Consider the following 22816-nt stretch of genomic DNA (forward strand, 5'->3'; position numbering starts at 1 on the left):
AACTACAAGTCCCAGAATTCAGAGGTGCACCTTAACAGTTCCTGTTTCTTTTAGGGTCGAGTACCGTAGTCCCTTTTCAATGTTATCACTTAATCCCCTCGTCCCTTTTCTGTTTTTAGTACGCCGTTTGTCCGTTTTCTATCTTGGCGGTTCGCTCCCCCCGCCCCTCTGCTGTCACTTCGGTGCCCTCCGTAAGATGGCGGCCCGCCTCTGCTCGCGTGCCAGGGGGACCCTGGTCAGCACGTGCCGCGCACTCGGCTCCTCCTCGGCCGCGGCGTCGGTGCGCGAGACCTTCCTGACGTTCTTCCGGGAGCGCGGCGGGCACCAGCGCGTGCCTTCCGCCCCCGTGCGTCCGCGCGGCGACCCCAGCCTGCTCTTCGTCAACGCGGGCATGAACCAGGTGAGTGAGCGTCAGTGCGGCTGGAGTGGGGGCGTGGCTTCTGCGATAGTGGGCGGGACATCGAGGAAGGGGAGGAGTTATCAAGTGATAGTTTGTCTTTCAAACTGGTTTGGCAGCGGACGTCATGTTTTGCCTGACCTTAAGATGGATGACGCGGTCAGGCTGATGTGTTACTTCCGGGTGTAGTGCCTGCTGCCTGTGCCTTAAGGTGCTTTGCTTTTTTAAGTCGTAAACAGTACTTGAACTGTAAAAATAGAAGTTCAGGTATTCTGTCCCAGAGTACCTGCTTGTTTCTGAGAAGTGCCTGCACTTTCAAATTAAAAGTGTGATGTTTCTTTTGAGAAGTGCAGGAACTCAGCGCCTTCTTTTTTATTTTTATTTATTTAATGCGATTTTATATAGCGCGAACATTACCCAAAGGTGTCAGAGCGCTTAACAAAAGAACCAGTTGCGATACATAAGGACTTTGGATAACATGAGTTACATAAGAGATACAAACAGAAAAAAAAGAAAAAAAATGCAAATATACAAGTGGAGTGAAAGGAGGGAAAAATTGCAAGAGTACAAGTTGTAAAGTCACTCGAGGAAGAGATACAAATAATGGTGGTCTATATATATATATATACATATATATATATATATACACAAATAGCAAATTCACTTAAGATTACATTTAACAGTGATTGGGTGTTGACAATTATATATTAAAATAAAAAAGAGTTGGTACTCAGTACTAGCCCATTTAAAGCACTGGTCGTAAATATAAAAGATCAACAAACAGAACATACGTTTCATCTACCCCAAACTTGGGATAAGCTTAAGGCTTACCAGGCTCTGGCCTACATATTTAGAGACAATGTGACTTGTAACCTTACAGGAGGCAACCACTGAGTCCCGGCTTCGGCTCAAGTCAACATCCTGTGATACTGAGCAAATCGGTTAACTTTTCTGTGCCTCAAAATAAGTGTAATGTCTGGTTCTCATGCAAAATTCTCTTATGCCGTCAAGAAACTTTTGTGCTCCTTAAAAAAGCAAAAATATATTTAAGATTTACCAAAAAGTATTGCAAGAGGTGGTACGTTTACATATATTGGGTGAGTTTCTTGGTTGTTGAGAAAAAGAAATAACATAAAAAAGTCTCAAAAAGCCCAAATACCTCTGTAGGTGGCACACTCACCTGGAATTGTCCAGTGGTCTGGTGAGGGGGAGCAGGGCATGTACTGAGTGTCCCTGGTCTGAGGCAAGTGAGCCGCAGGCAGCTGGATGGCCGTACAGGCAGTAACAACAGTCCTGGATGCAGCGGCATGTCGTACAGCTAGCTTTACAAACAGAGTGTACCTGTCAACCTCTTGACTCAAAAATGCAGGTGAAGCCAGGTGCTTAAGTGGGTGGCCCTATTAAGGTGGATGGAGAATTAACACTTTTTTGGAGGGTGATATAGGTTTGAAAAGGGAAGGCCCAATGAAGCCCACAGAGGCATTTATTGGTCAAGCAGGTGAATGGAACTTAAAAGAGGGTGTGACTCGCTAAATGAGGGTGAGTTGCCAGGCATGCATAGTCACTATGCCCATGGGGCTCCAGCCCCTGTCTGTCCCACCACACTCTCAGCTGCTGAGTATACTAGGCACTACATTACATTCACCATGATCTGCAGAGCACTGATTGACCTGGCACCCACAGCGCTGCTCAGCACCAACATGTGCCACTTTGGGCACACTAACAATGCCGCTTAGAGTGAGTCCAGGGTCACCCTCTCAGATGAAACTGAGAACATACAATAAGGAACACACTGCAAATAAGCTAATACTCCACGCTCATACTGGCACACATGGCGGGGTGACGAAATGGGAAGAGGAAAGAAGGGAGAGACAATACATGGAAAAGAAGAATGAGCACAGAATTAAAGGAAAGCTAGAGAAGCAGATGGATGAAGGACAGGGGAAAAGAAAGGAGGGAGAACATGGAATTAAGAAAGAATCAGTGGAGAGGAGGAAGAGAGAAAGAGAATGGTAAAACTCTTGTCTAGACTTCGGGTAGTCATGAATGAGGCTGCCAGACTGGTGTTTAGGCTCCCTAGATGAGCCCACGCCACCCCCTTACTGCAGCAACTGCATTGGCTTCCGATCAAGCAGAGAACAAGATTCAAGGGGCTATGTATTGCCCACAAAGCCATCCATAGTCCAGCCCCAGCATATATTAAGGAACGCGTGGAAAATTATAGGCCAGGACGGTCCCTGCGCTCCTCTGATGCCGGCCGGCTGGTCTGCCCCCGTTTCTCGACCTTGTCCTGGGGGGTTAGAGCTTTCGCCTCTTTGATTCCTCAACTTTGGAAAGAGATGCCAGCAGAGCTCAGTAAGGAGCCAGCTCTCCTCCCATTTAGGAAAAAACTTAAAACCCTTCTGTTTATTGGAGCTTGGGGCACAATGTAGGCCAATCCTGGGCACACTTCCTACTATGGTACCAAGGTTGGGCATTCTCTCAAGCGGTTAGAGACCAGTGGTGATAATGCGCTATAGAAATCCCAATTATCATTTGATTCCTGATGGAAGTGCCGGCTCTAGAGGAGATTGCACCAGTGGAATTTCATTCATTGTAGGGATGGCATTGTTAAGAAAATACCACTAGTGAATGATTCTCTCGTCTTAGTGCTTCCTTAAAAATAAGTGGATTTCCCATTACCACCCAATTGTAAATTATTCCTTTTTCCTGCCCTTCTACTAGGGAAAACTAAGAACCCTGGATATCTTCTGAAGTTTGTGTTTGGAGCTCAAGGATCTACTAACAAAAGTACAAGCCAGTGAAGGTCTGTGTGTGGGGGGAGGGGGGCGGTCTACATCCACAGACCTTGGCATCCACTGTAGCACATAGCCAGTGACTGATGCTGCTCAGTCTATTTTGGACAGCTCATGGCTGTCAAACTCCATCTGTCCTGGGCCAAAACCTCCCACTAACAAAAGACGAGGCTATACACAGGGTACCTGTGTAGTGTTAGAAAAGGTTTAAGTCAGCAACCCTGCATGGGGATTTCTGGAGAAATGCAGCTGTTTCGAGGCAATGTCTAGAATAGTAGTGTCCATTAAAGGAGTCATTTCTTATAGCTCATTACATCAACATAACTGCTTTGTTCTATGCATATAAATTGTTTTTTGCCATAACAAAGCCAGAAACATATAATCTATGTGTTATTACCATTTATAATGATCTTAATACACCTGATGAAATCCTGCATTGCAGATGGTCTCATGCAACTCCTTGGGAGCCCATTGTCCGGTCATGCAAATGCTGCGGATTGTCATGTATGTAAATGAAAATGTATTTGTATTTATATAGCGCACTTCTACCCAGAGGTCTCGTAGCGCTGTATTCATACCGCTGTGGAACCCATCCTGGCTTTCCTGTGAAATGTCCACTCCTGGGCACCCCCAAGGTGAAGCCAGGTATCCAAGCGCTGCTGGGGCCGTTGTGGAGATTAAGCAAGCTATTGCCCAGAGTCACAGAGTGGGACCCATGATTAGACTAGGCACAGAGGCGAGAATTATCAGGTCCGGGGAAATTGAGTCCAAGAGCAGCCGAGGCGAGAATTGAACCCTGGTCCCGGGACAGACCTCTGCATCAGGGTCTGCCGCTCTAACCATTGAGGCAAACAGTGAGGAAAACCGGGATGCACACCATTTTATTCTATTTTTGCAAACTAATCCATGACTCAATAAGAGATGCGTGCAACGTTGGTGAAGTGCCTTGCCCTGATGGCACTTGTATTTGTGACAATATAACAAGGTGAGGCGAGTTTACGCCCCAAACCAACTGCACTGCTGTAAATGCCTGCTTGGCCAATTCATTCCACTGTTCATCCATCAATTAATCCATATTTACAAGCTAATCTCTACAGAGCGTTGAACAAATACAGAAAAACATGAGTGAAAAAATCTTTTGGATTAGCTTGTAAATATGGATTAATTGATGGATGAACAGTGGAATGAATTGGCCAAGCAGGCATTTACAGCAGTGCAGTTGGTTTGGGGCGTAAACTCGCCTCACCTTGTTATATTGCTCTAACCATTGAGCCACGCTTCTCCACATGCTGTCTCATGCAGCTATTCTGCAGTTTATAAACGTTTTCTCATGCAAATTTGTTGTGCAATTTCTTGTCTTTGTCGTTCTCTTGCCATTCACAGACAATTCAACACTTAATGCGGTCTGTGTCAGTGTCAACAGTGACTCCAATTTTGCATGCGTGCATTTAATGCACAGTTCGATCGACAGGTGAAAGTGGACAATGAGCTCTCACATTGATGCTAAGCACATGTCTGCTGACATCTTCTAGTCTAGTTGTGCAAACAAGCACTAAAAGAAGCATTGTCAGACCTTAACGAGAAAGTTGGTTAATGTTAATGTTAAACAAGTTTATAGAGCGCAACAGCTGCCCCAGCTAAGAGGCATCCTGGCGCTAAGCAACAAGAAAATAACACGCACCAAAGCACAGGAGGCCTACAAGGGAGGAAACAGAAAAGTTTTAATGGTTTTCCTAAAATGAAGATAATTGGTAAGCCCTCGAATGTGGGCTAGCAACGAGTTCCACAGAATGGCTGCTCTGTTACGAAAAGAGCGCCCGCCGGCGCGGGCTCTTCTCACCCGGGGAACCACTACCAGACATCGTCCCTTGGATCGAAGTGATCGTGTGGGAATATAAAGAAAAAGATCAGTCAAGATTTGTGGGGATGCCAGTTTCAAAATTTTATGGGCTATACACAGTGCTTTAAACTCAATTCGCCTAGCCACAGTCAGCCAGTGGAGGTAACGAAAGTCACTGGTTACTGGGCAGGTTCTACGCAGGCCCAAAAGAGATCTTGCGGCCACGTTCTGGACTCTCTGTAGCCTCTGTATTTCAGATTTATTAGCTCCCAGAGTGTTCACAGATTATATAGGAATAGAAGGTTGCAAAATGTGTAGACAGGCCCTGAGGAAACCTTGCTTGCCCATGCCAGCCTACTGGGATCAGGAAGGAGTCAAATGCTGTCCCACGTGACGGTCATTCAAACTGAATTGGTGATTTCTCTAACATAGAACAAGCACTGATCTGCAGCCATCGGCACAGACCATAGATCTGATTCAGAAGTGAGTATCACAAACTGGGTGTACTGTGCTAGTGTCCTACCAGCTGTGTGGCTTGAATCAGCAAAAGGGTGCAAGTGCTTCTGGTGTGGCATTTGCGGTCATTAAGCCAAGATACACATGACAGCGTGAGCAGGGTTACAAGTAAAGCTCTGTTGTGTGTGCAATGCATTCTGGAGACGCGCAAAGGAAACAGTCACTGAGCTCCAATGAGGTTGACCACAAAAAAAAGTTTTTAATTTCTTTAGTTGGGAAGGGGTCAGAGCGAGCCTGAGCGCCCCCTAAATACAACATTCCCTCAAAGGATGGGAAATATAGGTACTCGGTGACACTGGGGTGTCAGTCACTGTAATGGCTGCTGTACAATGTTGCAAGCTCACACCGGGCCATGGTTGAGTTGACACTTCAATGAGGAGATATTGAGATCTTCCTCTTTCCACTCATGCATGTATTTGAGGCAGTATTACAGGACAGTGAAAAGGAAGTAGTAGTGAATATCATCATTGGTGAAACTGTCTACGGGCCCTCCTAAGTTGGAACAGTGCAGAATCGCTGTTGTTGATTTATTTCACATGCAGCACCCATACCTGAGATCTTAATGGCATTTTGGATGAGTTCAATTCTTGTTCGCTTGACAGGTACAACTACAGTTGGATAACTTGGCGTATCCTATGATCATGCAGCCTACTCTCATTTCAACTCCTGTCATAAATTGAATGAGAATCCAAGAAGCTGACACCTTGTTTTTTTTCCTTGTGAAAGCCAGAAACTTGTTCCCTATCAATACCGAACACTATGCAATTCTAAATGTAACCCATTTACGTTACTAGAAAATTGGGTATTTCATACATACTCACAAACATACCAATCATACATACATACTCACAAACATACCAATCATACATACATACTCACAAACATACCAATCATACATACATACTCACAAACATACCAATCATACATACATACTCACAAACATACCAATCATACATACATACTCGCAAACATACCAATCATACATACATACTCACAAACATACCAATCATACATACATACTCACAAACATACCAATCATACATACATACTCGCAAACATACCAATCATACATACATACTCACAAACATACCAATCATACATACATACTCACAAACATACCAATCATACATACATACTCACAAACATACCAATCATACATACATACTCACAAACATACCACTCACAAACCATACTAACTATTTTTGTAAGTTTCTATTAAAACCTATTCAACTGCATTCATATACAAAAGGTTAAAAATGTACTCATTTACTCATAAGCAGCAAACAAAAGAGGATGAAATTGGAGCGTTGGGGATTTACGTACTCAGTGGATGTTCTATTACTTCATGCTATTCTAGTTGAAGCTATAAGTGCTGCTCAGGAGTGGTAAATAAAAGTTTATGTATAATGCTAGCCTCCTGTCGACATAAAATCAAGAGGTTGTGAGCGCTAAACGTACATTTTAAATATAATTATCAAAAAATGGAGAAATGAGGAGAAATTTAGATTGCATAAACATGAGGCTTCACCACAAACAATAAGGCAAGTGTGGAATTTCATACTATAACTGATTTGATTTTCACCCAGTAGTTCTCCATGCCGCTGTTGCTTGATTAAATGTCCATTCGCGGCTGTCACAGGTCCTCTTACTGCTGCTTTGTCTCTTTCCTGGCAGTTCAAACCCATCTTTCTAGGCACTGTGGATCCTCGAAGCGAGATGGCCCAGTACCGGCGTGTGGTGAACAGTCAGAAGTGCGTGCGGGCCGGTGGCAAACACAATGACCTGGAGGACGTGGGGCGCGACGTGTACCATCACACCTTCTTTGAGATGCTGGGCAATTGGTCTTTTGGCGACTACTTTAAGGTACCAACAAGTAGGGTGCGACAGATTCCCTTGTCATAGTGTGATCAATGTGGCTGGCTATGAGCCAAAACCAAGGCTTTGGACAAACTGCTGATACTGCTATTTCATGCTGCCTATAGCCCAACTATCTCTCACACTCAAGTAAGCCTCTGCTGCCTATGGCATGGCACCCAACTATCTCTCGCACCCAGGCAAGCCTCTGCTGGCTGTGGCATGGCGCCCAACTATCTCTTGCACCCGGGTATGCCTCTGCTGGCTATAGCATGGCGCCCAACTATCTCTCGCACCCAGGCAAGCCTCTGCTGGCTGTGGTATGGCGCCCAACTATCTCTCGCACCCAGGCAAGCCTCTGCTGGCTGTGGCATGGCGCCCAACTATCTCTTGCACCCGGGTATGCCTCTGCTGGCTATAGCATGGCGCCCAACTATCTCTCGCACCCAGGCAAGCCTCTGCTGGCTGTGGTATGGCGCACAACTATCTCTCGCACCCAGGTAAGCCTCTGCTGGCTGTGGCATGGCACCCAACTATCTCTTGCACCCTGGTAAGCCTCTGCTGGCTGTGGCATGGCACCCAACTATCTCTCGTACCCAGGTAAGCGTCTGCTGCCTATGGCATGGCACCCAACTATCTCTTGCACCCTGGTAAGCCTCTGCTGGCTGTGGTATGGCGCCTAACTATCTCTCGTACCCAGGAAAGCGTCTGCTGCCTATGGCATGGCACCCAACTATATCTTGCACGCAGGTAAGCCTCTCGACCGTCCCTCCATCAGTGAAAATCTACTCATTCCCTCCAGACTTACCTCTACGGCTTTACGGTTCAACTCATTCAAAAATACTGGGTTCCCTTTTTTGGAGCTCACTTATGTCCTCTCCACGAGATCAACATGCCAACAAACCCCATTCAGGCTTGAGACTCACGATTTTAAAGGCAAAAAAGGCTTCATTTTAGCAGTGTCCGGCATAAGATTGCCTCCACTGTAATATGTCAGTTGGATAATACGTTCCCCCAATGTGTTTAATTATTTACTGCAAAATCTCCCAAATTCTAGTTTTAATCGAGAGCGAACTCTGCTGCTTGTTGCTGCTTCCACTAACTTAGCGGCCAGAGACCTTATGTCGTACCTGCACCGACAAATGAAAGAGGAAATGTTGAGAAGACGTGACTGACACACGTGCTCAAGTTACGTGGAAAGCAGTAACTAGGGCCAAATGAATAACAAGCTACCCCTTGGTGTAACAGTCGTCCTGTTCTGGTTTTGGTATTGGACAAACCGCTTCACAGGCGCTTTTCTTGCATCAAGAACAATCCAAGCGCCCAGCGGGATGTCCCTGCGATCAGGTGCTTTAGCTTTTAGACAAAACACTCCTTGGATGTTAGAAAGGAACAAGAACTGTAATAATTACAAAAGGAGGCTGCGGCATATGTGTTTAAGATTGACTTTCAGTAGATTTTTGTGCTACAATTCTACAAGTCATTTTATATACCTGTTTATACGTGTTCTCGGGAAGCCATTCTTTAGTATTGCAAATGTTTAACTAAGTATAAATGTATGACGTCCTATTTACGTGAAGGTACCGTTAGAAGCATTTCATGGTGGTAGAAAGGGTCTGGGAGCCCTTCACACTGGAGGGGGTTGGAGATCCTCCAGACTAAGACCTCAAACCCACAGATAGAGTTGTTGCATGAGAGCTAGTGGGTTATGCCAGCATTTCCTAAAGTATGGATATAAATTAGTGATGTCTAACAGAAGTTCCACCAATATGACACCATTGGCTGTAATTAAAGAAGGCTGTGTCTGATTTTTCTTAGACTAACTATTTCCCGCTTTTTTCTTTCCAACCTTCGTCAGCCCATTGATAGGCCTGACATTAGCAGAAACCTTTTAATGTTACGAAAATTATACGTATAATGTTTATAAAATACTTACTGTAGGTGCTTTCAGACAGCCGCTTCATCCATTGGCCTGATATTGTGGCATTCACACTTCTGTTCCACCCACTATACCATGCAGCATGGAGTAATGGGCCGCCCACTTCTGCCATTGGCTAACCTCACTGTGAGTGATAGCATTCTGTCCTTTCCCAGGAAGCACATAAACACACAAAGTAGTCTGCATACGTGGCAATGACTATTGTAGCAATGTGCACATTTTGAAGACAATACGTTTTTGGTTGAACCACTATTTATTGTAGATTAACTTGGGCCTGACAGCTTTCCAAACAATAAAGGTTTGCAAAAACCATGACAGAACAAAACACACATTAAAAAAACACAAACGCTATCGGCCAGTGTCAGACCTATTGGCTTTACCAATGTTTGTTTCTCCTCTTTGATCTCCATGTTTGATCTCAATTGTATTTATTTTCCTCTGTTTCTGCTCTTATTTTGCTCCTCATTTTTTATTTTTGCTTCTTCCATAACTTGCTTTTCTTTTTTATACTTCTATCCATTTCTGTTTCTTTCCCCCAACTCATTTTCTTATACATGTATTTCTCCTTTTCTTCTTTCTTTAGTTGCATTGGTTGTTTCTTCGCTCTGATTCCCTTTTCTGTCTCACTGTCCCAGGAGGAAGCTTGCCGCTTGGCGTGGGAGCTGCTTACGCAGGTGTACGAGATCCCGAGAGAGCGACTCTACGTCACCTACTTCGCGGGAGATCCATCTTCCGGATTGGGAGCCGACGAGGAGAGTAGAGACATCTGGCTGAGCTTGGGGTGAGCAATGGAATGAATAGGACAGGGGGCTCTGGCTTGTTGATCCAGGTGCCTAACAGAGGATCACACCCTACAGCCCAAGTGCTGAAGACCTCGTAGGAAAGAATAAAACACAGACTTGTGATCAATAAATAAATCCACTAGTTGGGAGAGGCTTCCATAGCCTGCAACTAAATGACATGGACTGCACCCGCCCTGACATAAGGGCAGAATTTGGGTATTACAGAGGAATGTCTGACAAACATCCCCCTTAATTAACCCTCACAAGATGCCAAACCTTCCTCAACCTAATGCTGGTTCAGGTGGAAAGAAGACGGTAGCAGTCCTCACGGTCTCTCTTTGTGACAGTAGTGCAGTGAGGTAACGTCCATCACAAGCCAATGAAATACATGGATGAGATACAGGCTGGATTAGCTGAGCTGATTAGTTTTAGATAATGCCCTCCCTCCCCCTACTCTTGGTAAGTGTAGCTTCAACCCCTTGGTACAGCCCAGCTTCACCCCTCTCTTTTTAAATCCCAGCTACACCCCTCTCGGTACAGCCCCGCTACCCTCCTTTTGGTACAGCCCCGCACACCCCTCTCTCTGTACAGCCCAGCTACATCCCTCTTGGTACAGCCCCGCTACACCCCTCTTGGTACAGCCCCGCTACACCCCTCTTGGTACAGCCCAGACACACCCCTCTCTCTGTACAGCCCCGATACACCCCTCTTGGTACAGCCCTGCTACACCCCTCTTGGTACAGCCCCGCTACACCCCTCTTGGTACAGCCCCGCTACACCCCTCTTGGTACAGCCCAGCTACATCCCTCTTGGTACAGCCCCGCTACACCCCTCTTGGTACAGCCCCACTGCACCCCTCTTGGTACAGCCCCGCTACACCTCTCTTGGTACAGCCCCGATACACCCCTCTTGGTACAGCCCCACTGCACCCCTCTCGGTACAGCCCGATACACTCCTCTCTCTGTACAGCCCCGCTACACCACTCTTGGTACAGCCCAGACACACCCCTCTCTCTGTACAGCCCCGCTACACCCCTCTTGGTACAGCCCCGCTACACTCCTCTTGGTACAGCCCGATACACCCCTCTTGGTACAGCCCCGCTACACTCCTCTTGGTACAGCCCGATACACCCCTCTCTCTGTACAGCCCAGCTACCCTCCTCTTGGTACAGCCCCGCACACCCCTCTCTCTGTACAGCCCAGCTACACCACTCTTGGTACAGCCCCGCTACACCCCTCTTGGTACAGCCCCGCTACAACCCTCTTGGTACAGCCCCGCTACACCACTCTTGGTACAGCCCCGCTACACCTCTCTTGGTACAGCCCCGCTACCCTCCTCTTGGTACAGCCCCGCTACACCCCTCTTGGTACAGCCCCACTACACCCCTCTTGGTACAGCCCGCTACACCCCTCTTGGTACAGCCCCGCTACACCTCTCTTGGTACAGCCCCGCTACCCTCCTCTTGGTACAGCCCCGCACACCCCTCTCTCTGTACAGCCCAGCTACATCCCTCTTGGTACAGCCCCGCTACACCACTCTTGGTACAGCCCGATACACTCCTCTTGGTACAGCCCGATACACCCCTCTCTCTGTACAGCCCCGATACACCCCTCTTGGTACAGCCCCGCACACCCCTCTCTCTGTACAGCCCTGCTACATCCCTCTTGGTACAGCCCCGCTACACCACTCTTGGTACAGCCCCGCTACACCCCTCTCGGTACAGCCCGATACACCCCTCTTGGTACAGCCCCGCTACACCCCTCTTGGTACAGCCCGATACACCCCTCTTGGTACAGCCCTGCTACACTCCTCTTGGTACAGCCCCGCTACACCCCTCTTGGTACAGCCCCGCTGCACCCCTCTCGGTACAGCCCGATACACTCCTCTCTCTGTACAGCCCCGATACACTCCTCTTGGTACAGCCCCGATACACCCCTCTTGGTAGAGCCCAGACACACCCCTCTTGGTACAGCCCAGACACACCCCTCTCTCTGTACAGCCCCGCTACACCCCTCTTGGTACAGCCCCGCTACACTCCTCTTGGTACAGCCCCGCTACACTCCTCTTGGTACAGCCCCTCTACACCCCTCTTGGTAGAGCCCAGATACACCCCTCTTGGTACAGCCCGCTACACCCCTCTCGGTACAGCCCGATACACTCCTCTCTCTGTACAGCCCCGATACACCCCTCTTGGTACAGCCCCGATACACCCCTCTTGGTACAGCCCAGACACACCCCTCTCTCTGTACAGCCCCGCTACACCCCTCTTGGTACAGCCCCGCTACACCCCTCTTGGTACAGCCCCGCTACACTCCTCTTGGTACAGCCCCTCTACACCCCTCTTGGTAGAGCCCAGATACACCCCTCTTGGTACAGCCCCACTGCACCCCTCTTGGTACAGCCCCGCTACACCTCTCTTGGTACCGCCCCGCTACACCCCTCTCGGTACAGCCCGATACACCCCTCTCTCTGTACAGCCCCGCTACACCCCTCTTGGTACAGCCCCGCTACACCCCTCTCGGTACAGCCCGATACACCCCTCTCTCTGTACAGCCCCGCTACACCACTCTTGGTACAGCCCAGCTATACTCCTCTTGGTACAGCCCGATACACTCCTCTCTCTGTACAGCCCCGATACACCCCTCTTGGTAAAGCCAGGCTAGACCCCTCTTGGTACAGCCCCGATACACCCCTCTCTCTGTACAGCCCTGCTACACCCCTCTTGGTACAGCCCGCTACACCCCTCTTGGTACAGCCCGATACACCCCTCTCTCTGTACAGCCCCGCTACACCCCTCTCGGTACAGCCCGATACACCCCTCTCGGTACAGCCCGATACACCCCTCTCTCTGTACAGCCCGCTACACCCCTCTTGGTACAGCCCCGCTACACCACTCTTGGTACAGCCCCGCTACACCCCTCTCGGTACAGCCCCGCTACACCACTCTTGGTACAGCCCCGCTACACCCCTCTTGGTACAGCCCCTCTACACCCCTCTTGGTACAGCCCCGCTACACTCCTCTTGGTACAGCCCGCTACACCCCTCTTGGTACAGCCCCGCTACACCACCCTTGGTACAGCCCCGCTACACCCCTCTTGGTACAGCCCCGCTACACCCCTCTCTCTGTACAGCCCCGCTACACCCCTCTTGGTACAGCCCCGCTACACCACTCTTGGTACAGCCCCGCTACACCCCTCTTGGTACAGCCCCGCTACACCCCTCTTGGTACAGCCCGCTACACCCCTCTTGGTACAGCCCCGCTACACCCCTCTTGGTACAGCCCCTCTACACCCCTCTTGGTACAGCCCGCTACACCCCTCTTGGTAAAGCCCCGCACACCCCTCTCTCGGTACAGCCCCGCTACACCCCTCTTGGTACAGCCAGGCTACACTCCTCTCTCTGAACAGCCCACTACACCCCTCTTGGTACAGCCCCGCCTGACCCCTCCCACCTGCAGACTCAGCTCTTGATAATGGCCAGACTCAATGCTCTCTGACTTCTTGATAATGCACAGGCCTGTTTAGTTCTTGATTGCACAGATCTTGAAAAAACCCAATTAATGATTGGCTAGTTCTGGATGAATGGAAAAAACACAAGGATATCCAGGCTGGAGGGTACCCCCTAAACGGGGGAGCCCAATCCCTTAGTGTGTCAAGGAGTTTCATATAAACAAGCCAAACCCTCACCCACCCACCTAGGTGGCACGCTTCATCACCTGGTTGCCTCATCCGCCCGACATTTGTTTGATGGGGTGTATAGACTCTCTAATACTTCAAGAAGTACATTGTTGTAAGTGGGAAAAACCCACTCAGTCACGAGGTAAGGGTTCCTGGGACAGTGATTAAAACCCCTTTCAATAAGCCTGTGAGACAGATGTATTACAGATTCAAATCGGATATTAAAAACAAAATATCGAGTGGGGATAACAGGGCTGACTATTGCTGTCACACGCCTCCCACTCTTTCCCCTCATGATGAAGCTCATAATTGCTCATTAATTCTTGGTTACCACTCCATTTTGTTGGTATAGGACACAGCTGGAATTCTTGTCCAGCTCCCATCGTCCCAGACTCAGCTAAATACCTCCAGACTCACTTCGAAGCATGAGACCCCAAACCTGCTTTTATAAAAGTTTACATTCGATCTGTTTTTGTTAGTTCAGGGCGGGCGTGAAGTGCTTGTTCGGTATCAACGGGTTCTTACTAATGGCCCCATCACTCTGTTCGATGGTTCCAGGTTCGCTTCAGATGCCTGGCGGGACTCACTGGGCTCTCGATGAAGCCCAGTCTTGCTTCATTAATAACCACATTTATTTTTATTGACGCTCAGACTGCAACTTTCCTTTAAGCCTGGGCGTAGTTCGCAGAGTTTTGCTATGCGGAACTCTGTGAAGGTACAAAAAAACTGCGAAGTTCCGCGAGTGGCGGAGTGCAGTACGAACTGCAGTTTGTGCTGGTATTCCTGCCGCTCGGGTAGAAATTCTACCCGAGCTCACATCGCGAAGCAGAGTTTTTCTGCACTCCTCGAGTGCAGAAAACTCCGCTAACTCCGCGAACGGAGCGAAGTTCACCGCCCAGGCCTACTTTCCTTAATGCAGGATTCACTAGCATGGTTGTTTATTTCAGTCCACTCTTGCTAAAGGCCAGAGTTCACTTTTGTTAATGCCCAGACTCACTCTCATTAATGCCCAGAATACTTTGTGCTGGTAATGATAACTGTTAGGTCAGCGGTTCTGTTGCTCTAAAGGGGGATGCCGGAAGCAGCATTGAATGGGGGTAGGGTTTATCTAAGGCTGTTCCTAACAGTATGATCTTGGATGTACCCTCCCTCTGTTTCAAGGCGGCTGTTACTCAGCTGAAGATACAGTACTTACTGGGCTTCAGGTGGATAGTTTCATGGGACTGCCCTCAAAGTGGAACGGTTGACGACCCTGCAGCCGCCATCGTCATCATTCTGTGCGCTCTGCACTACGGAGACAGAGCAAGATGGGAAATCCGTACTGGCTGACAACCATTCTATCATGATGCAAAGAATGAGACCCTGAGTTTCAACAGATCACAGAGAAGGGGACTGAAGTCTTGCCAAGGCGTGGCAAAAAAAGACAAAAGAGGAAATCGCACTCTGAAAAGAAAAAATATTTCCTAAATAAAGTGAACTAGAGATATGCCAATCTTTAAGAAACCTATGTTTTTTAGCTTTCTTCTGGCTTTGAGATCCCACCAGGCATGAAGCACTAAGTAAAAGCAAAATAAATCAAACCCAAACAAGTGAGGAAAATACTGCATGTATGATAAGCCGGATTAATCATGAAAGTACTGTCAACAATGCTACAGAGCTCACATAGGATGCAAATGTATGTTTGTGTGTAACTATGCCAAATAATACAGCTAAGGGCGGTATATAACACCTACAAGTGGTATAAGTGTTTAATAAAGGAAAAGCAAGCTATTAAGAGTCAAGCTAACGTTTATATGTCTATTGACTCTTTTAAATATATATTATTAAAATGCTAATGAAATCCACATATTAGCACTTTGACGGAAGTTCTAAATGGTTGATGCAAAGAAATTCTGTTTAGCAACTGATGCACCTATTAATACTTTAAAAAAATGTAACAAAAACACCTAAAAAAATTGTTGGCCTTTTGCATGTTGCGTGACATCAGATGGCTCCTTTTTCACCCCCTAAAGAGGTAGATAAACAGTTTTCCCAATTCTACACCATCACCTTTCGTGTAATAACCCCATTTGCATTAAAAAGTCTTTCAAAATGGCAGTAATACTGCTGATGGAAAATGCGTTGAGTGCCTCTGATGGAGCAGTGCCTGTGATGGGCGAGAGGAGACCTCCCCTCTGCTTATGGGGAACCCAGGCGGAGAGTAGGAAGGAGCTGTGTGTATCCTGGACAGCACAGCCCGATCTGCGTTTGTACGTCCTGAGCTGCGTGTTCTCACCTTCTTCTATGCTTAGAGACCAAACCATGATTAATCTTCATTAGAGAACACTCTTGTTCGTTATTGTGCAACTTGGAAACACTAAAGTTGTATGAAGTTGAACACCAGCACTTTTGATTTTTTTTATTTAATTTTTTATTATTTTTTATTTGCCTCTCTTTGAAACTTGGGTTTCAAGGACCATTGGCAAAGCTGCGGCACCTGAAAACCTGTGACTGTGACTACCCTCATGGATTCACTGTTCCTTTTCAGAGTCCCCCCGGACCGCGTCTTGCCCTTTGGGTTAAGAGAGAACTTCTGGGAGATGGGCGAGACGGGCCCTTGTGGTCCCTGTACCGAGATTCACTACGACCACGTGGGCGGTCGTGATGCCGCAGCCCTGGTGAACCGCGACAGCTCTGAGGTGGTGGAGATCTGGAACCTGGTCTTCATGCAGCACAACAGGTAAGAGTGGTCACCTGGTCAGTGATGGGGAATGTGTGTTCAGAGTGTGCTGGGTGATAGTGTGGGGCAGCCGGTTTATTTGTTTCTGCCCCCTGATGTGTGCTCTTTTAATGTGTGTCTGTATCTATTATTATGTTCCCACCTTCTCTTCTCCATTTCCTTTCTTTGTCTTGTCCTGCTTGGCCATTTGCTATTTCTCACTTGAACTCTTTCCTTATTTCTCCCTCCTTCTTGAGATCAGATTGGAAAAATGTAAGCCCTATGAAACAATAAACACTGAGCCCTGCAGAGAGATCGAGTAGGGGTGACCCATGTAGCACGTGTAGCCTGCACAGACGTGTCTCCGCCCGTGCTGGGGAGATGCTGGTGCTGATCCACACAATGCTGTCAGATAGGGAATGGGTGCAAGTGTGCCCTGTACTCAGGGGCCTGCAGCCAGTTCCTGCCTCCTCTCCCTTGCATTCCCAGCTAGCGAGTATTGATCAAGAACCTCCTCTGGTTCTCGAAACTCACGCGGGGGAGTAGCTAGTGGTACCAAGCCTGTCTTGCTCGTGCCTATCAGATAATACAGCTTCCACACGATGGCTCAACACCCGGCGCAGCAAAGACTTTAACACAAAACAAACAAAACCTTTAGGAAAGGGTTTTATTTTACAAAATGCAAAGACTCTCTCTTTTAGAATAAGGCTTGGGGTTGTATTTTACACAATGCTCTCTAACAGAAAGGCTTTCCCAGATGCCAAATGCACAAGATTCAAATACACAAAGAGATATATTTATGTTTATATACAAGCAATATTAACACCCTTGGTAAATATGACAGCTGAATAATACTGATGAATAAACAAGCAGCAAATAATATGAAATAAGACTCAAGCAAATATACTGTGACGTCCTGCAAGAGATCAGAAAGATATGTATATATCGAATGATTACTTTGGAGGTGCACCGTGACTCACTCACACATCACAAAGGAAGCACCTCAAATGATCAAAGCCACTGGAAACACACATCACAATGGCAAAAATCAAATCCCAACACTTCACCTGGTGCAAACACTGCATCTTAGCCCACTCCTGACTGGGGGAATTAAACAGCCGTGGTCAAGAGCTCAGCAACCAGGGTTCCACCCTCCGAAGTAGACGCGTCCGTCCCTGTTCGGATTCCAAACTCCCGGTTTCTGAGTCAGCAACCCTCAGCTTTAAACACACTAGAAGGTTCGAGAAACACCTCCCCCCGGGCCAGAGGAATCTTACCAGAACTAGCCAGGTTCCTAGCAAGCATTCTCTCGGCAGGAAGGAGTTCTCACGCCCCCCTTCTCCAAATCTCGCGTGTTCCAGCCTTTATCTTGACGAAGCTCACAAAGCCTTTCAGAGTACATTAAACAAAAAACAATCCTTGATCGTGAATAACCCAAACAACTTGCAAGCGCTGCTGTGCACGCAGAAAAACTGAAGCAAGGCAAAGTCAGGAAAAAGGATGACACGAGGCCATGTCAAAGCCAATAGGAAGAACTTCATAATTCTCATCAATCTACAACACAATGCACAATTGTGCACAGTTGCTTATAGATTCACACACTTCATCTCTCAATGTACAACACCGAGCACAGGTGTACATCACTGCCCACAACACTGAACTTCCAGACCAAAAAGTACATTCCACACCTCTCTCTCTCCCTCTCATGCTTTCAAATGCACATCCCACACGCTCTGTTCTTGGCAAGGCTGTCCTACTCCATGACAGCTCCCACTGAAAGACAGCAAGATCACAAGAAAGAAACGTGTAAGAGAAGCAAGGCATATGCAGGACATCGTACATCCAGGCTAGGATGAAATAACACACTTAAGTCAGTTAAAATAATTGTAGTCTAAGGTAATCACAGGGTGTCAAACCACAAGAGTTCCTCTAGCACTACAAAGCCACAACAGGATTTAGGAAACAACCCGGCCTGTTTCTGCATCCGTCTGCCCATGTTGTCGCCTGTTGTGTGAGTGCTTCATACAGAGACAGGGCAGAGGGTACACTAGTCTTTTCCTGCTTCTTCTCCACATGGCATCTCTGGTGACTTGTGATGGATTCCCTGCACAGCATCTCGGCACCTTCATCAATGTGTCTGTAGGGGCGGTCCACATAAAACATCATTACAGGATATTGGGCAATAGGTGACTGTAGTTGTTAAATCCCCCTGTTGGGACGGAGGGTGCCACAATCTCACACCTACCCGTCTTCTCTTGTGAGCTGCTTCACCCATTGCCCCTGCTCTTAGGGGCCATCTGTCCCGCTATTTGAGGCACAACTAATCACTAGAACGTAAGTGCTCTTCACTCCTTCTCTCATCTCACATAATCTACTGATAAAGTTGTTTCCAAAACCTCCAAATTCACTAAAATATCCCTTATGCTGATTCTGCACAGTAGACTCTCTGTGGAGCTCTCCTTGTACGGTGCGCGTGTCTTTCCCTGGATCTTGGGCCGTCCACCTGTAACTGGGCTTTGTCCAGGTCGGGCACTGTTGTGTAGTTATGAGGAAGTAGAACAGTTACACTCGAGAGCCCAGACACAAACAGTCCTTAGTAACTTCCTGTGCCAAGATACGCCTCAAACTGACAGGCAGCACTCATGCGGTAAGAGGCCCTCTGTGGGAAAGGGCACTAATAGGAAAGTTATGGGGACACTCGGCCACACTTGGCCAGGGGGGACATGTTTATGCAGCGTCAGCTAGGTTTAGAAATCTGTGACACTCAGATGCTTTACTATGGTAGTGTCTACAAGTCAGTGGATCAAAGGTGCGAGGCAGGAGGCTACAAGGAGAGACAACTCGGTAGGGTCGAACACAGGAGGCCAAAATGCCCCAAAAGTCAGATTGCCCAAAGGCCTCTATCCCAACTGGACTGAGGATCCCACCACGTAAAAAATGGATTTAATGTGCAAATAGACTTTTTCAGAAGTCTTGATGGGCACTCTACCATGGCGAGTGGATTTTTGGGATTGGCGTGCAGTTCACCACGAACAGTGCAGTGGAGACCAGTGGTGTCACTATTCACAGAGGAGGGATACTGGTGCTGGGGTTGGCTGGCACCCAAACACATATCTCGAGGGAATAGCAGACCTTACAGTCTTATCTTGAAAACGAGCCGTTAAAGACATGATTTCATACAGTGAGGAACCCTCCCAGTCAACGGGCTGCTGTGGTGCTCACCAGTTAGACATGGGTAGTGGGGAGTCTGGGTTACTGACAGACTAACTGTGTGCACTGCAGTGGATAAGCGGAAAGTCCCACCTGGTTTTCCGAGGTCCTCCTTCTCTTCTAATGTAGTTATCTGTGATCTAAGCTTGTTCCTCTGCTCGGCCTCTGTCCTTTGTGGTTCAACTTTGGCTGGAATTACTTTATTTTATGAAGCACGTTTGAATGACGATGATGTGGGTGCCTCACTGTTGTGCTCTTACATGAGCATCATGTAACCTCCTCTGTTACAGTTGTACAAGAGATGGGCGGTATGCACACGCTCTAGTCGCGAGTAGAAGAGTATGATCGCTGCTAACCCTCTTACCGTATGTTTGTTGATAGGGAGGCTGATGGAAGCTTGCGCCTCCTGCCCCAGCACAACGTGGACACTGGAATGGGCCTGGAGAGGCTGGTGACCGTCCTGCAGCACAAGCGCTCCAACTACGACACGGACCTCTTCACGCCACTGATGGACGCGATCCACCAGGTGAGGCTGGATCCATGGCAGACGAGTGCGGTTGTTGTGGTGCCATCCACCATTGGATAGGCTCTGCTCCACTTGTATAGGTGGACCCCTAGCAGGAAAGCAAGCCCCTTCTGACCCAAAGTATCTCTGAGTGGTCTCAGAACTGACCGCGTTCTGCGTGCTCTCGTCTTTCCAGGGTTCTCGGTGTCCTGCTTACCAGGGGCGTCTGGGTAGTGCTGATGCTGGCAATGTGGACATGGCATATCGCGTGGTGGCAGACCACATTCGTACCCTTTCGGTGTGCATCGCGGACGGGGTGTACCCAGGGATGTCTGGTGCTGAGTGAGTAACAGATTGCTACTGCTGATACCCTGTAAGAAGGTAAACTCATTTAGGGGAAGAGGGGGAGTGTCCTTTAGCCACAAACCTATTAACAACTTGTAAAACTCTGTGGGTTTCTGGTGTTTGGAAGGCAATGGTCCTTATAACACTCTACAATAGAAAGTCTGCAGTGGAAATGTATTTACGCTTCTACTTGGAGGAAAGGACAGAACGTATATTTTTAGATTGCATATTTATGTATGCCATAGGGTTTTATATTACAAAATGGCTGAGTAGTTGGCTGTTCTAGTTTTTTATCTTTATCAAGCATTTTAATGTTTTATATCTGACTGTTTGGATTTTAATCTGGTGATTATGTATGAACCTTTACAGTTTTATGAAACAAAATAAAGGGTTTGAATTGAATTGGCAGGCAATCCGTGAAACATGTTTCCCTTCAGTAATGAGACAATTTAAAATCTAGATATGCCAGGCCAGCCCCTTTGCCTCGAAGGCTGTGCCGCGGGTTGTCCAGAGATCTCGCCTAATAAACAATCCTGTTCTTTGAGGGGGCCAGGCATGCCTGCTGGGATTTTGATGCAAACACCTTGGCCTAGATTACTAGTGTTGAATATATTCAATTTCTGGTGCAAACTCCCATTTCTACATGAAATAATATTCCAGGATGGGTTGTGTTTGCCCGTACACAAACTGCACACCGCCGAGTTGCCCACGTGCATGTTACATTACTACCTTGCACTATTTGCCAAAATGTTTACCACAGATAAAACCTTGGAAGGATCTTGTTGGGAAATTGTGTGAAATTCTGTTTATGTTCCCTGTAAAGGGACCTGATATATTACATTAAGGACCTGCATCTTTTCCTGTCTCTGTGGCCTGGATCTAGCCTGGAGTTTGATAATCACAGAACAAACTCATTGCTAAAAACCACCAACGCCCTTTCAGGAAAAAAAAGCCTTTTCTTTTCTTTTCTCTTCTCTTCTCTTCTCTTCTCTTCTCTTCTCTTCTCTTCTTTTCTTTTCTCTTCTTTTCTTTCCTTGAAATTGCTTTTCCAAGCAGGTGACCCCCTGTGCCTATCTCGCAGGTTTTCTATTGGCAGTCGCCTTCCTCTGGAGCCTGAATTTCCATTTCAAGCATTACACTCTACTAGAAGCAGTCTGAACTGGTGGCCCGATGTGTCGCTGCCACAACTCGCGTTGTTAACTGCGGGGCGTTGGTTACTCTGCATTAGTGGATGGAGGTGGCTGGGATTTCACGTCTTCATGTCGGTGCACATCTGTTCTAGGACGGGGGGGGCCACAGTAGGGTCAGGATGGGAGAGCTTGAAGGGAGGAGAGGTGGCATAGGGTGAGGGGGAGTGGGCAGGAAGGTCAGTGTAAGGTTCAAGGGTGAGGATCCTGGAGGTGTAAAGATGTGAAGTACCAAGGTGTGGGGGGAGAAGGAGTAAAGGGGTTAAACCTCTTAGGGAGCAAGGGTGAGAATGTGGGAGGGTGTAAAGAGGGTAAAGTACCTGGGGGGGAGGACAGGTCTCAGCTTGAGGGTTGGGAAAGAAAATTGTGAATGTTGGAACAAATGCTGTTCACTTACAGAATGCGGATCAGCTTTCGGGGGAGGGCTTAGGAAGAGAATTCTAGAGACCTCAAGTTTAGGGGAACGGGGATTTAGGCATAAGTCCGGGGTCATCTAACGCATGAAACCCTACACAGATAAAAGCCATTGTCACTGGACATGTGGACTGCGGTGTGACATTTTCTGTGTTCGATCCCAGTATAACCTCGTTCTCTGTGTGAGATCCCGGTGTAACCTCGTTCGCTGTGTGAGATCCCGGTGTAATCTCGTTCTCCGTGAGAGATCCCGGTGTAACCTCGTTCTCTGTGAGAGATCCCGGTGTAACCTCGTTCTCTGTGTGAGATCCCAGTGTAACCTCATTCTCCCTGTGAGATCCCAGTGTAACCTCGTTCTCCGTGTGAGATCCCGATGTAACCTCGTTCTCTGTGTGAGGTCCCGGTGTAACCTCGGTCTCTGTGCGAGGTCCCGGTGTAACCTCGTTCTCTGTGTGAGATCCCGGTGTAACCTCGTTCTCTGTGTGAGATCCTGGTGTAACCTCGTTCTCTGTGTGAGATCCCGGTGTAACCTCGTTCTCTGTGAGATCCTGGTGTAACCTTGTTCTCTGTGAGAGATCCCGGTGTAACCTCGTTCTCTGTGTGAGATCCTGGTGTAACCTCGTTCTCCCTGTGAGATCCCAGTCTAACGTCGTTCTC

General features: G+C 47.8%; 1 protein-coding gene across 2 annotated transcripts in view; it reads left to right on the forward strand.

Moving 5' to 3' along the window:
- Positions 1-270: 270 nt before the first annotated feature.
- Positions 271-22816, forward strand: part of LOC144824366 (alanine--tRNA ligase, mitochondrial-like) — a 259848-nt gene continuing 237302 nt past the window's right edge. For both annotated transcript variants that reach the window (XM_078683478.1, XM_078683479.1), the window contains exons 1-6: positions 271-400; positions 7223-7411; positions 9977-10122; positions 16328-16519; positions 20090-20234; positions 20410-20555. In XM_078683478.1, the coding sequence (XP_078539604.1) occupies positions 392-400; positions 7223-7411; positions 9977-10122; positions 16328-16519; positions 20090-20234; positions 20410-20555 (827 nt within the window). In that variant the 5' untranslated portion in view covers positions 271-391. The remainder of the gene's footprint in view (positions 401-7222; positions 7412-9976; positions 10123-16327; positions 16520-20089; positions 20235-20409; positions 20556-22816) is intronic.

Source organism: Lissotriton helveticus, chromosome 3_1, assembly GCF_964261635.1.
Source record: "Lissotriton helveticus chromosome 3_1, aLisHel1.1, whole genome shotgun sequence".
Lineage (NCBI taxonomy): Eukaryota > Metazoa > Chordata > Amphibia > Caudata > Salamandridae > Lissotriton > Lissotriton helveticus.